The 14,800-nt window shown below is 29.8% G+C and overlaps 4 protein-coding genes and 2 pseudogenes across 6 annotated transcripts, besides 11 other annotated features; 5 read left to right on the forward strand and 1 right to left on the reverse strand.

Moving 5' to 3' along the window:
• Nucleotides 1-1,257, forward strand: TVAGG3_0307770 (uncharacterized protein; the record flags this gene model as incomplete). The annotated part of the gene is made up of 1 exon (XM_051229723.1): nucleotides 1-1,257. One exon carries the CDS (start codon nucleotides 1-3, stop codon nucleotides 1,255-1,257), a length of 1,257 nt encoding a protein of 418 aa, XP_051099453.1.
• Nucleotides 1-1,643: part of a mobile genetic element that runs on past the window's edge.
• Nucleotides 1,622-1,643: a terminal%2Cinverted (terminal inverted repeat of Kolobok-1_TV transposon ID:TVAGG3_0307760).
• A 2,250-nt stretch (nucleotides 1,644-3,893) lies between these two features.
• Nucleotides 3,894-4,006: a mobile genetic element.
• A 1,222-nt stretch (nucleotides 4,007-5,228) lies between these two features.
• Nucleotides 5,229-5,738: a mobile genetic element.
• A 2,133-nt stretch (nucleotides 5,739-7,871) lies between these two features.
• On the forward strand, nucleotides 7,872-8,742 carry TVAGG3_0307800 (DNA/RNA polymerase superfamily; the record flags this gene model as incomplete). Its single annotated transcript, XM_051229724.1, has 1 exon — nucleotides 7,872-8,742. A coding segment is annotated over one exon (871 nt), but the record flags the coding sequence as incomplete, so codon positions are not given.
• Nucleotides 8,743-9,176: 434 nt separating this feature from the next.
• TVAGG3_0307810 (uncharacterized protein) lies at nucleotides 9,177-9,935 on the forward strand (the record flags this gene model as incomplete). Its single annotated transcript, XM_051229725.1, has 1 exon — nucleotides 9,177-9,935. One exon carries the CDS (start codon nucleotides 9,177-9,179, stop codon nucleotides 9,933-9,935), a length of 759 nt encoding a protein of 252 aa, XP_051099455.1.
• Nucleotides 9,936-10,147: 212 nt separating this feature from the next.
• Nucleotides 10,148-10,175: a terminal%2Cinverted (terminal inverted repeat of Mariner transposon ID:TVAGG3_0307820).
• Nucleotides 10,148-11,450: a mobile genetic element.
• TVAGG3_0307830 lies at nucleotides 10,228-11,354 on the reverse strand (annotated as a pseudogene). Its single transcript has one exon. A coding segment is annotated over exon 1 (1,127 nt).
• Nucleotides 11,423-11,450: a terminal%2Cinverted (terminal inverted repeat of Mariner transposon ID:TVAGG3_0307820).
• A 735-nt stretch (nucleotides 11,451-12,185) lies between these two features.
• Nucleotides 12,186-12,213: a terminal%2Cinverted (terminal inverted repeat of Mariner transposon ID:TVAGG3_0307850).
• Nucleotides 12,186-13,492: a mobile genetic element.
• TVAGG3_0307860 lies at nucleotides 12,282-13,412 on the forward strand (annotated as a pseudogene). Its single transcript has one exon. A coding segment is annotated over exon 1 (1,131 nt).
• Nucleotides 13,465-13,492: a terminal%2Cinverted (terminal inverted repeat of Mariner transposon ID:TVAGG3_0307850).
• Nucleotides 13,493-13,548: 56 nt separating this feature from the next.
• Nucleotides 13,549-14,800: part of a mobile genetic element that runs on past the window's edge.
• TVAGG3_0307880 (uncharacterized protein) lies at nucleotides 14,305-14,625 on the forward strand (the record flags this gene model as incomplete). Its single annotated transcript, XM_051229726.1, has 1 exon — nucleotides 14,305-14,625. The coding sequence occupies one exon, from the start codon at nucleotides 14,305-14,307 to the stop codon at nucleotides 14,623-14,625; it is 321 nt and encodes a 106-aa protein (XP_051099456.1).

Below are 14,800 nucleotides of genomic sequence, written 5' to 3' on the forward strand. Positions count from 1 at the left end.
ATGGGCCATATTGTTCACCCAAAACGGAAAACAAAGGCAATGCATAACATTTTACTCCACGAACGTCGTCGACTCTCAGCGCGACAGATGCTTGGTGCTTGCATAATGACCGGAATGCCATATACAAAAGGTGCTCGCTTTCTTTCTCTTTGTGGAACTAAGCCCCCTGTGAAGAGTGGTGTCATGAGACAACAGAGATTTTGTGACGATAAGATTAGAAGACTTAAAAGTATTTCCCTAATGCTGTCGAGAAAGTCCTTCAGTGGTTACTTATCCATTGATGCAAGATGGACGCACAGGCGAAACTCGCCAAGTTGTACAGTAACTGCGCTCGATGCTGTCACAAAAAGAGTTCTTGCATGCGTGAACATCAACCATATTGGTGGAAACAGACAGCATGCTCAGTATTCCGGAGCTTCCAACAATATGGAAAGTGCTGGAACTCGAATCATCTTGAAGCAATTAAAGAAATACAATATCTTGAAAGATGTTAAAGAGATTATTAAAGACCGAGATAACAAAAGTGTCTCTGTCTTTAAAGAATTTGGCGTCTCTCATCTTGAAAGATTCGATCCAGGTCATGTATCAAAAAATATCTCAAAAGATTTTACAAAGTTCTCAGCTTCTCATAAGACAGTTGAAGTTTTCAACGACAAGACTCAGAAGATTGAAAAAATAGAGAGACCTTTCTGGGGTCTGAATGCAAGCCTAAGTATGTGGCTTTGGTCATGTTTTGCCGAAGAAAATATTGACAAACGTACGAAAATGTGGGAGAATTGTGTCTACCATTACGTAGGCAATCATTCTTTTTGCGAACCGCACAATTACAAATGCTTTGAATGGCAAAAAGGTGTCAATTCGATCCAACTTCAATTCATGCTCTATGACTGGGTTCACAAATGGACACCCATAGTTTCCAAAGTTTCTTCCAAAATTGCATGCTATTTGGACAAATCAAGAGCCTGGAAGAACATTAACATTAGAGTTAACGTTGCAATCTTAGAATGGAATGATCCAGAGCATTTTCTCGGAGATATACAAAAAGCATTACATCTTCCCCCACTTCCAGAAGATTGTGTCAAATCATTTGAAGAGAATTGTTACTCCAAAATGATATTGAAACAAAAAACTGTTACAAAAGGTTCTAAAAAACAGAACAAATACAAAAAATCCATTCAGAGTGTACCAGGAGGAGATTATCAAGTTTTCAAGTCCGAATGGGAATCAGAAGACGAAGACATTGATGACTTTGATTAACGAAAATTACATTTTATTTATTGTTTTTGTTTTTAATTAAATTATTATTATGCTCATTTTCTTATTTTGATTTTTTCTCATTATGATATAAATAATTTATTAATGCATTTATCCAATAATTATGCTATGATATTTTTATGCCTTATTTCATTTCTCTTATATTTGATAATCTGGTAAAATATAGTTCAGACTATAATCATTTTAGATTATTGATATATTTATATAGGTTAGAATAAAATTAGTTTCATTTTCTACTTTTATTTTGAATTAATAATTTATAATATCAAATATTATGGCGTAACCTCTCCTTTAAAATATAGATATATATAGGCCTATAGAGTTTATTGGCACTCTCAAAACTCTAGAATTTTGAGTTTACTATACCCTTAAAATCGTCCAAAATTGTAAAAATAAAGCTTTTTTGATATGATAAAATATTTTAATCTTCACATTTTAACACGATATATGCACAAGAGGTAGGGCAACGATAGAAAATTTTTGGAAAAAAAGTTCGGAGATCTTAAACGTATCATATTCCCTGCATGGTTTGGTATCTTCCGCCATGCGTTGTGCCAAACATATTGACACTTTCCAATAATTAATTTATGGTATGAGTCACAAAGTTAGATTATAAAAAGAAAGTAAATAATTGCAATTAGAAATCATATATGTCGGAAATCAAATGTTGATGAGCAGAAACCTTTTACTCATCATAAAAGAGATAAATCACTAAAGATTTGTATACATAATTAATTTGATATTTGGTGCTCGAAAACTGTCTGATGGGACTCCTCCAAAATGAACCAATCTATCGCTGAGGACCAAATTAGATGATGTGGATGGTGTATTCTCTAATTCTAACTTAGGAAGAATGGGAACAAAACGAATGACGACAACAACATGTCAAACATAGATTAAATATCTATGAATCAATAAAGTATACGTGCATTGAAGGTGATAACGATCACTTGAGGCTTATAACTCTTTGACTAAATTATGCAATAAAATATAATCATTTTTTATTTTTATACTGATAGTAATTAATATACTATCCTGCTTAATAAATGGTATGATCAAATTTGTTTGAAAATTTAATTATGTATATGAAACTATGTCTTCTATATAAAAATCAAAATTTTCGGACGAACCTAGATTGAAGCTTTATGAAAATCTATCATTTTTGTTAATTGAGTTAATATGAATCTTTTACATATGTATATATAGCATTGATAGCTTATATAATCATGGTTTATTCCATATTAACATATTTTTTCAGTTAAATTTGTTAATAATATCATGTAACAAATTAATTCAAGATTAGAATGTCTACAAAATGCTAAACAAATAAGAACAAAATACGATTTCTCGACTTAAATTTTAATATGGAGTAGTTTTTCGTTTAAATCTAATTAAAAATGAATAAAAACTTATCTTGTACTATTTTCATTCAAAGATTTTAATAATGTAAATCATGCATTTTCATAATTCAGTACAGTTCTTTTTAGAATTAAAGTTGATGAGGATGATATTTGTGATTTAAAATAATTTGTTAATGTTCATTTTATTATTATCACCTTGTGGTATGCCCTAAAGCAATAGCATTATCAATTCTGCTGAATTGATCAACTCAAAATTCCAAAAAAAATTCAAAATTTCAAAAATGAAATTAAACAATCTGAATTTTCACATGAAAAATCAATTTCGAAAAAAATTTGGAAAATCAAAGTATTTGATAATTAGTCAAATAATCAATTTACATCGTTTTTACTCATAAAAAACAACTAATTTTTGATTTTGATATCATATTTGATAAATACTCATTCCAGAGTTGACGTAATGTATTAATTATTGTTAGAGATATTGCTTTCGCAGCAAAATTCTTATTTCATGAAAGAAAAAAAAAATGATTTTATTCCAACAAAAACAAGTAAACAGATGAATGGAAACGTACTATATTTTCATAAATGTAGTAATCAGCATGTCGGCTTTTGTTTATCATGTTCGAGTCAAAATGTATTAACTTGTAATAAGAAATATTCGAAGATTATATGAAGTATTGAGCATTCTTTGTAGAAATATTTGTAATTCATTACTAACATATATAATAAAGTTGTTTTTTTTCCCTTATTGCAATAATTTTGTCTGATTTTAATAACTTTTCATGTATACGAGTTGTGTGAATATGCATCATAATATGCGTAAATACACTTATTTGTTGCATGCTAAGTTCGGTCAACGATAGAAATTGAGTGGAAATTAATCGTCGAGGAAGTATGATTATGTAAAGTAAAAAAATGTTGTGGGATTTTTAATATTATATATTATTTTATAATAAAATTTTTTTGAGTCATTTTAAGAAGCACATATAATTTTTTGAATTTAAAAATTAAAGTAGTGTCAAACGAATTTATCACTTAATTTAATACTCAGATTTCTTAAAATTAATGAAAAAAAGGTTTTCTGAGAACTTTTTGAGAATGGTTTTCAAATTCCATTATTGAAAATATATAGGTATTGTATGAAATTCAAACTCTATATTTATTAAAATTCTAAATTTTTAATAAAATAACTTTTCAGAGGAATATGATTTTGAATGGTTGATTAATAAGTATAAAAATGTCTACGATTTTAAGGAGGGAATTGTTCCTTATGAGGTATACATCATAACTATATACCTCATAAGGAACAATTCCCTCTTGATAGCTGGGAAACTTTCTCTGAATAACTTATCATTTGGAGAAAGTTTCCCAGCTATCTATTAGAAACTAAAGGCTGTGAGGCACTAATATATAATCAGTGCCTCATAGCCTTTAGTTTTTATTAAAAACGAGAAAACTTGTTCGAAATGATAAACAAATTTCGAACAAATTTCTCGTTTTAAGGAGGGAATTGTTCCTTATGAGGTATACATCATAACTATATACCTCATAAGGAACAATTCCCTCTTGATATCCTGGATATTTTTGAATATATTTTTTTAATTAAAGTTCTCAAAAGTATTATCAAAAGTGATTTTTTAAAAAATATCTCCAATTAATTAACTAATTAAAAGTATTATATTTTTAAAATTAAATAATTTTTCAATTTTTTTGAAGGAATTGAGATACTTCCCACGACAATAAAATTGAGAGGTTTACATTCTGACTGATCTTAGCATGCAACATATTTGCGACGAATAATGTGGTTGCATAATGGAGGTGCTAAAAGTAGTAGGATATGACGGGTTTTGTGACTTTTTTTGTTACATCTATATATAGACTATGCATTAAAATATATTTATTTATAAATCATTAAAAAATTAACATTAATTTTAAAATAATTTATTTTTTTATCTTTTATAAAAGAAGCTATATATAGATGATGTCAGATATTCCGCGATTAATTAAACATTGTTTAAATCCTGAATGGGTTAAACCTCAATTTAAAAATGAAGATTGTGAATTATTAAATGAATATGAAAGCCAAAATAAGCTAATGAGGTATAAATATAATGATAAAGAATATTTAATTTCATGGAATCAATGGAGTCATAATCAAAGACCTCATAAACGAGAAGAAGAAATTGAAAATAATGAAATGGAAATCATTGATGACATTAAAGAGGATGGAATTCCTAAATTTTGTAGAAAAACCTTTAGAACTAAGTTAGGAGCATATAAACGTAGAGTATTAAATCCTGAATATCTTAAACATCAATTTAAAAAGGAAGACTGTGAATTATTAAACGCTAATGAATATGAAAATGCTAAATCAAAACTGAGATATAAATATATTGGAAGTGATGAAAGGTGTAAAGATAAAGATAAAGTTTATTCAGTTTCATATAATAACTGGCACACGTTAGGGATAAGAAAACATTTAGGAGATTATGGGAAATGTTCTGAATTCTTTAAATCTAGTATGTACGAGAGAGTAAAAGAAATTAGAAATAATTATTTTCATGAATAAAAGATTCACTACCATAATGAAATAAAAAAATTTTTTAAAAAATAAACTTCTTACGAAAAATTAAAACTTAGTTATGTTTATTATTTTATTTTTTATTTTGTATGAAATGAGCGTCAAAACTAACAACGTTAAAAAATTAGGATTCACAAACGAGGAAATAAAGGATATATTAGATGAGATGTGTTATGAAGTTAGTAAATATTATTTAAGAAATTGTCAAAAATTTGCCGAGTTATTAAATGATTTAGATTATGATGGAAAAATGAATAAAGATGATGTTATAAATTTCTTATATCCTACATCTGAAGAAGAAAAACCTAAAGAACCTGATGTTTTCCCCGAATATTATGAAGAACGGATTAAAGATGATGAATACAATGAAATTGAAAGACTGAAAAAAATAAGAGATGAAATAGATGAAAAAATTAAGGAATTAAGAGAAGTTGAAAAAATATAATGAAAATGAAGTAGAGGGTTTAATGAATATCCCAGCTTCAGAATCAGAAGTACAGAAATCTCATGAAAAAGATATAAAAATTATGTCTCAGAATCAACACAAAATTTATTAGATGGTGAAAATAGACAAACACTTTCAGAAGAAGGTACTAAATTTATTCGTAAACATAAGTTACAATTTTATTGATAATGAAGAATACCCATGTATCCTACTTTCACCACCTTTAGATTCCGAAAAATTCAAAAAGCACTAAAAAAAAAACGTGACATATGCAACTAATACGATTAAGAAAGAAGATCATGATATTTACACAAATTATTATTTAAATAAATGCACAGGTGTTGATAAAGTTTTTGATTTATTAGATAAAATATCAAAAGAAACCATTGGAACATATAAAATTTTGTGTGATTGTGGTTTCATTATTGAAGATACCAATAATGTTTCATATGAAAGAACAGCACCGAAGGAAGATGAAGTGGAAAGGTCTATACATTCGTTATTAAGAAATAAAAGATATGAAAACGTATAAGCATTATATTTATTCATTTATTTCAGAAAAATGGAAGCAACCCATAAACATCTTCTCATCATTTCATAGCTATTCATACATTCCTTTTCAAAGTTGTGAAATTAAATAAGACAGGAATTAGATTTAATGTATCAGGGTACGCATTCTTAAGTAAATTAAAATGTATTCGTCACGTCGCAGATGATAAAAATTTATGTGTTCTTAATTCATTTTATGGGCTTTAAAAAATAAACTTTATTTTTATTTATTTTTAAATTTTTTATTCTTACAATAAATGAACAAAACGGAACAGCTAAAATGAATGATAATCAAATTAGAGCAGAAGGTAGAAGGTTATTTAAACGCTTCTATAACATTCCTGATGGTGTTAATCCTAAAACTCGTAGAAGCTATTTAAATGAAGCAATAGATGCATATGAAGGGTTTGACAATTTCATCAGAAAGTGAGAGATTAGCGAGAATGTTAAATGTTAATATTGATTTCTATTTATTGTGATCCTCAACAGAAGACGTGGACATAAATAAGGTAGACTTTCCATTAGTGGAATCAATAATGATAGATCCAGAATTTGAAACAGTAAATATTTTATTAACACAGAGTCCATGTGGAAAACTTCACGCTGACAGAATAACAGACGTTGAAGCACTCACCGGCTATAAAGTTTGTCCATATTGTAAAGAAGAAGTTTATTCTATCCGTGATGATCCAGAAAGGAAAAACCAAAAAGATTTTTAAAGCATTGTGAGAAATGTAAAGAAAATAATGGAAGATTAATTCAAGACGTTCAATTGCAAAAGACCCAGCAACCATATGCACCACATATTACGAAACAGAAGATATATCAGTGGTTATTAGCTCACAATTTGCAGAAATATTATAAACCGACAAGATATTATATTACTTTTGACTTTGAAACATTAGAGACTAAAGAAGAATTACAACTTTCTGAGTGTGCAACTTTGAATGCTTACTTAAAACCATTCATGGTATCATCAACGGTTAAATTAAACGATAAAACATATACGAGGAATTTTTGCTTAACTTCGAGTGATTCTTTTATTTCTGATTGGATTGAGTTTTTATTTTCAACCTGTTCATTAGTTGTTGAATCAAATATGGGTCAATACAATGAATTATTGAAGTCGCAAACGGCGGGGACTTTGTCCCATACATTAAATGAAAAACAGAAGGAAGCATTTAAAGAACTTCTAGATGAGGAATTCAATAAAGTGAATATCATAGGTTTTAATTCGGGAAAGTTTGATTTAAATTTAATTCTTCGTGATTTAAACACTGCAAAATGGAAAATAAAATCAATGCTGGGTTCTTCTTCTCAATTTAAGCAAGTCATTGTAAAGAAAACAAACGCTCCATATGAATTGAGATTTATTGACATCAGAAATTATATAGCGGGTGGGACATTAGACCAATTCACTCAAGATTTCGGAAACAATAAATCACGTGTTAAATCCTTTTTTCCTTATCAATTCATCACGTGGGAAAATTACGAAGAAGAATTATATAAAGAGGAACCATTCACGAAAGATTCATTTTATTCAGCATTAACTCAAGAAACTATATCAGATAGTGATTATCAAATATATCTCAATGATGCTAAAAACTTTAAGAATAGATTAGAATATTTTATTCATTATTGCAATAAAGATGTTGAAATTATGATTGACCCAATTGATAAAATTATTGAAGAAACATTTGTTTATAAAATTGACATGCTTCATAATCTTTCTTTATCATCGAATGCTTCAATGATTCGTTACGCTTTAGCATATAAAGACTTTAATCCTAATGAAAAATATCCTGAGGAAGAGATAGAATCAAGTTTTGAATTAACGAAAAAGTATTGGAAATATAAAATTGAATCATATAAGAAACAAGATGAAAAAGCAGAAAGAGATACTAAAAATAATGTTTCAATGGATGATTTTCAATACTATCACGATTTAATCCTTTCATCTAAATGCAAAATGTGTGGTAAAGCGTTTACATATGCAAATAAACCAACATTGGATAGAATAGATAATGAAAAACCACATACCAAAGAAAATTGTCAGTTAATGTGTTGTTATTGCAATGTCGTAAAATCAAATAAAGATGAAGATGTTCAACGTTTAAGAATCAATTTAAGAAATTATGCATTAAAAAATAATTTACCAATGACTTTAGATTCAGTTGAAGCTTATCACATTCTCCATAATGGAATTACTGGTGGTTTATCAAATGTTCAACATAGAGTAAATCTTAAAGGAATCACGCACATTAATAAACTTTCATATAATCCAGAAACTAAAACTGTATCAAATGAGGACACTTCCAACATCATGACTCATTTCGTTGGTGTTGATTTTAATTCATTATATCCTTCATCATTTTCATCTAATCCTCATGATTTCATTCAATATACTGACCATAAAATGTATATGCCGGGAAGATTGAATGGTGTTATCATTTGTGATACAGCAACAAAGAAAGCAAAAGCACTGGGAATAATTAAGAAGAAAAATACTTTATTCGTGGCTGAAGTAAAGGGTCACATTGATGAAAAATACATTAATGATTACATAAACTTTTTACCGATAATAAGAAACTTAGATATTATCACAGATGAAAAAACAATTGGCAGTTTTATGTATAATTACATGAAATCAAACAATCTACCAGTTGACCAGAAACAGAGGAAATTAACTCAGTTAGCATCAACACACAACCAATATCAACCATTTTCTTCTTATTATCTTTGGTATCTAATAGACAGATTTCATTTTATCATCGATGATATTCAATCAATTTTAACATTTACGAAAAACACTTGTTTTAATGAATTTGCGAACGAATTTATGAACGAAAGACAAAAGGCTGAATTAGAAGGAAATAAAGGAAAAAGTTTATTTTGCAAGATTTCACTTAATGGATCATATGGTTACGATGCAATGAATACACAAAATTACGCAAAGACTAAAATAATGAATGCACAGAAGGCACGCGTTGCATGTATGTCAAATAAGTTTAAAAACATAAGAGAAATAGGTGAAGATACATATCAAGTGATGCTTAAAGATAGATTTTATAGATGTGATACATGTTTACAAGAGGCATTTTTTACTTTAGATAACGCAAAATACTGGTATTTAGTTTTCATTTATGATTTTATGTATAAATGCATGGATGTTAATCGTTTTCATTTCATTGAAGGTGATACTGATTCATCTTATTGGGCAATCGCTGGCGACCCAAATCTTCCTAACACTCAAGCATTTCAAGCAATTGTTACCGATAAACAATTTTATGATAAAAACATTTTCAAATTCGCACCTTTTGATTTCTTCTGTTTTGATGAGAAATTTAAACCTAAATTAAAGAATAAAGCTGAAGAAAAAGCACATGAGAAAAAATTATTGGGTTTAGCAATTGAGAAACAAGGTGATAACATGGTTGCTTTATGCCCTAAGTGTTATACATCATTCAACGGTTCAATTGATGGAAGTGATTTTAAAAAGATTGCACAAAAAATGAAAGGTGTTAGTTTAAGGCAAAATAAACAATTAACACCTAAAAATTATTTGGATATAATAAATGATAAAGTTATTTTCGATGGTCAGAATATTAATTTACAACTTAAAAACGGGTCAATGACTCGCTTAACAATCGGTAAGACTGCATTAACAGGAGCACACACTAAGGCTGTATGTTGTGAAAATGGATGTTGTATGCCATTTATTTAATACAATTTAAAATTTTATTTTTAATAAAATGCCACAGAAGAGACAAAAGGAACCGTTAATGATGCGATTCAATATGTAAATAATGGTTTTGATACTATGATTCAAAGAGGTGGGCACCCTTAAAACATTTATTTTATTTTTATATAAATGGATAACGCATATTTAGAAAATTTAATTGATGATTTAGTACTTAATCAAAATTTTCTTAATTATAGGGTGTCCAAAGGTGTGTTTAGCACAAACCTGAATACTGCGAATAGAAATAAACATGTTACATATATATAAAGTTTATTTAAATATAATCACCATTGGATTCAATCACGCGTTCGCAGCGATCGATCCAGGCTTGAAAGACACGCTTTAAATCATCATGAGAAAATTGCTCAAATTGCTCTCTTACAAAATTTTCAAGATCATCTGGACTCGCGAATTCGCGTCCTTCAGCTCTCTTTTTTAGCGTGCCGAATAAATAAAAGTCAGAGGGTGCAATATCAGGTGAATAAATTGGGTTTGGAACAACTTTGACATTGTTTTCCAACAAGTAATTCATTACCTTATGACTTTTGTGAACTCTTGAATTATCAAAATGAATTGCAAACTTTTGTTTTTGTTGTTTGGATTTCTCAAACTCATCAGAATTGATAATTTGAGTAAGAACATTGTCAATTAGATACTGAGCATTCATCGTATTAGGTTTTTGAAGAATATCAATTGCGATGATGCCATTCACGCCCCAAAAAACCGACAACATCATCATTGGTGTGTCAATTTTTTTCTTCGGGAATGTTTGCGGATTTTCATCCTTCGGGATCCACATGATTTTGGCTTCTGTTGCATATTGAAACCAAGACTCGTCCCCTGTTACTAAAAAGCGAAACTTCTTGGATTGATACGCACGCAATATAGAGAGGAGCTCTTTCGAAGATTGGACTCTAGATTTTTTTTGAACTGAATTAAGGTTGTGCGGAACCCAACGTGTATACGCTAGTTTGTAGTTCAAATAATTGTGCAGATAATAACTGACTGTTGTACGTGGTATCTTTGTCATCTCCTCTATCCTTCTGAGTGATGCTCTTGGGTCTTCATCTAGCGCTTGAAGAATTGCTTTGATTTTTCTTTGATCCGGCGATTTTTTGTCAATTTTTATGATGGGCGCCTTTTTGTTCATGAAGTGATACATCCTAACATGATACGTTACAGTGGAATAGCTAGGAGCATCCATACCGAAGCATTTTACCAATGTCTCGTAGATTTTTTACAGTCTTTGCATTTTTTTGCAAGAGCGAGGATGTTTTCTTTATGATTCATTAAAAAAATGAAAAAAATCCCGCCAAAATTTCCCGCGAAACCGCCTCTTGTCTCAAAATTCATTTTATATCCCGGCATGGCGCCAAAATACAACATACTCATCATATACATATATTCATATTTTTTATTATATATTTATAATCAGCATATATCTCCTTTAATAGTCTCATATAGAGCGCTGTGCTAAACGCACCTTTGGACACCCTATATTATGAATTAAAATCATATCTCCAAAAACATAATAAAAATATAACGGGTGATGATATGGATTATTATTATCCGTATTATAAAAATGAAATTTTGAAATATCATGATAAAATAATTTCTAAAATTAAAGACAAAATTAAAAATAATGAATATACAAAGGGAAAAACTAAATCACAACTTAAACAGTTGAAAGATTTCAAAAATAAAGTATTAACAGAAGAAGATATTGATGAATTATATAAATTATATAATCCCGAGCCGCAAAAGCCAAAGGAACAAAAGCCAAAGAAGAAAAAGCCGAAAACAACACCAAAAGAGAAAGTAGCAAATGTTCAACAGCTAAAGGTGCAAAACACCCAGGTCCTTCAGACCATAAATGATGCACAAGCTTTAATTTATGATTCATTAGTTAAACCATATTCAGCCCGACTTTTAAATGAAGATCAACTTTTGGAATTCATCCTTCAACATAAACTCGAAGCGGAAAAGTATATCAAACCTTTATATACAGCATATTTAAAACAAATGAATAGAATACATCCAGAATTAATGAAAGGAAAATCAACAACTAAAACTTCATCATCCAAAATCAAAGCAGATAAAATTAAACCACTTGCAATACCAAAACCTCCAACGACAGTACCTCCTCCTTCAGTTATTCCTTCATCATTCACTTTATTATATCCATTTCAAACATTAAAGAAGCAAAAAGATTTTAAAAAGGATTTCAAGATATAGGGTGTCCAAAGGTGCGTTTAGCACAGCGCTCTATATGAGACTATTAAAGGAGATATATGCTGATTATAAATATATAATAAAAAATATGAATATATGTATATGATGAGTATGTTGTATTTTGGCGCCATGCCGGGATATAAAATGAATTTTGAGACAAGAGGCGGTTTCGCGGGAAATTTTGGCGGGATTTTTTTCATTTTTTTAATGAATCATAAAGAAAACATCCTCGCTCTTGCAAAAAAATGCAAAGACTGTAAAAAATCTACGAGACATTGGTAAAATGCTTCGGTATGGATGCTCCTAGCTATTCCACTGTAACGTATCATGTTAGGATGTATCACTTCATGAACAAAAAGGCGCCCATCATAAAAATTGACAAAAAATCGCCGGATCAAAGAAAAATCAAAGCAATTCTTCAAGCGCTAGATGAAGACCCAAGAGCATCACTCAGAAGGATAGAGGAGATGACAAAGATACCACGTACAACAGTCAGTTATTATCTGCACAATTATTTGAACTACAAACTAGCGTATACACGTTGGGTTCCGCACAACCTTAATTCAGTTCAAAAAAAATCTAGAGTCCAATCTTCGAAAGAGCTCCTCTCTATATTGCGTGCGTATCAATCCAAGAAGTTTCGCTTTTTAGTAACAGGGGACGAGTCTTGGTTTCAATATGCAACAGAAGCCAAAATCATGTGGATCCCGAAGGATGAAAATCCGCAAACATTCCCGAAGAAAAAAATTGACACACCAATGATGATGTTGTCGGTTTTTTGGGGCGTGAATGGCATCATCGCAATTGATATTCTTCAAAAACCTAATACGATGAATGCTCAGTATCTAATTGACAATGTTCTTACTCAAATTATCAATTCTGATGAGTTTGAGAAATCCAAACAACAAAAACAAAAGTTTGCAATTCATTTTGATAATTCAAGAGTTCACAAAAGTCATTAAGGTAATGAAATATTACTTGTTGGAAAACAATGTCAAAGTTGTTCCAAACCCAATTTATTCACCTGATATTGCACCCTCTGACTTTTATTTATTCGGCACGCTAAAAAAGAGAGCTGAAGGACGCGAATTCGCGAGTCCAGATGATCTTGAAAATTTTGTAAGAGAGCAATTTGAGCAATTTTCTCATGATGATTTAAAGCGTGTCTTTCAAGCCTGGATCGATCGCTGCGAACGCGTGATTGAATCCAATGGTGATTATATTTAAATAAACTTTATATATATGTAACATGTTTATTTCTATTCGCAGTATTCAGGTTTGTGCTAAACACACCTTTGGACACCCTATATTAAATAAACCAACTGACCCAAAAATTCAAACATTAAAGGAAAAATTCAGTCGCCCTTCACTTGCCCCATATCCATATTTATACGAAATCGATCATCTGGAATATTCAAAAGGAAACGTTACTTATTTATTTGCCATTAACATTAACACTAGATATTTATATTGCATTCCGGTGAAAGGGAAAACAGAACAGGAAACAAGAAGAGCTATACAATACTTACTAGATCATGAAAGAGTAGATAATATAAGGGGTGATGGTGATAAAGGATTTCAGGCAGCTATGATTCATTATTTCCCACAAATTAATTTTTACTTTTCATCCTCTCCATATACGTTTCATAATAAAATAGTTGATGCGGTAATGAGAACTCTTAGAGATGCGTTAGGGGTTAACGGTCAGATATACTGGGATGGAAATCATGACTCCATCATACAGCAGTTAGTATATTATTACAATAATACATGGCATAGAACTATAAACATGAAACCAGTGGAAATGAAAAATGATATTTCAAAAGAATGGGAATATATTAGAAAGCAAATGGAAAGGTTAAATGATGTTAAACGTGAAACAAATTAATTCGGGCTCATGAATTTTAAACAAGGGGATAAAGTTTTGATTCATCTCGATTATGGAAAAACTGATAAATCAATGACAAAAAGAAGACGAAGATTTGACACAATAGCTGAATTTGTTAGATATATTAACGGCAATGCATTAGTTGAAGTTGACAATAAATTAATAGAAATTCCGATTTATTTTATTACTCCATTATATTTAAATAATATTTAATTTTTTTTTTCGTAAGAAATGAGTGACAACAAAGCAGCCAAGAGTCCTGATTCAATTAAGATTCAGAGTCCAGACAATGAATATAAAAAGAAACTAAACAGAATTAAATCAAAAATATGCTATTACAAAAAGAAGCCGCAATGCGGTGGGGCTGATGCCCATAAAACTAAAGGAACTGAAAACGATAAAGAGAGGAAAGAAATAATCGAAAAATTAGAAACTTACCGTTCAATCCTTAAACTGAGTGAAGCAAAAATAAAAGAATTTAATAAAATAAATAAATTGATTGGAAGAGATGAATTTAATAAAGATGAATTTTTAAACTCTATCCAAATTTAATTTTTATTCCTCTTCGACAACGTCTCTTCGAGACGCCGAACCCTTCTGGGTTCTTCTTTCCATCATTACTGCATAACCGCATCTTCTCGGTTTTCGTGGTTTGTTGTTTTTAATTTGTTCTTGCATCATTTTTATCATTTCCTCCCTTGTTATGATTCGTGGTAAATTTTGAGCT

Source organism: Trichomonas vaginalis, chromosome V (assembly GCF_026262505.1).
Source record: "Trichomonas vaginalis G3 chromosome V, whole genome shotgun sequence".
Classification (NCBI taxonomy): Eukaryota; Parabasalia; order Trichomonadida; family Trichomonadidae; genus Trichomonas; species Trichomonas vaginalis.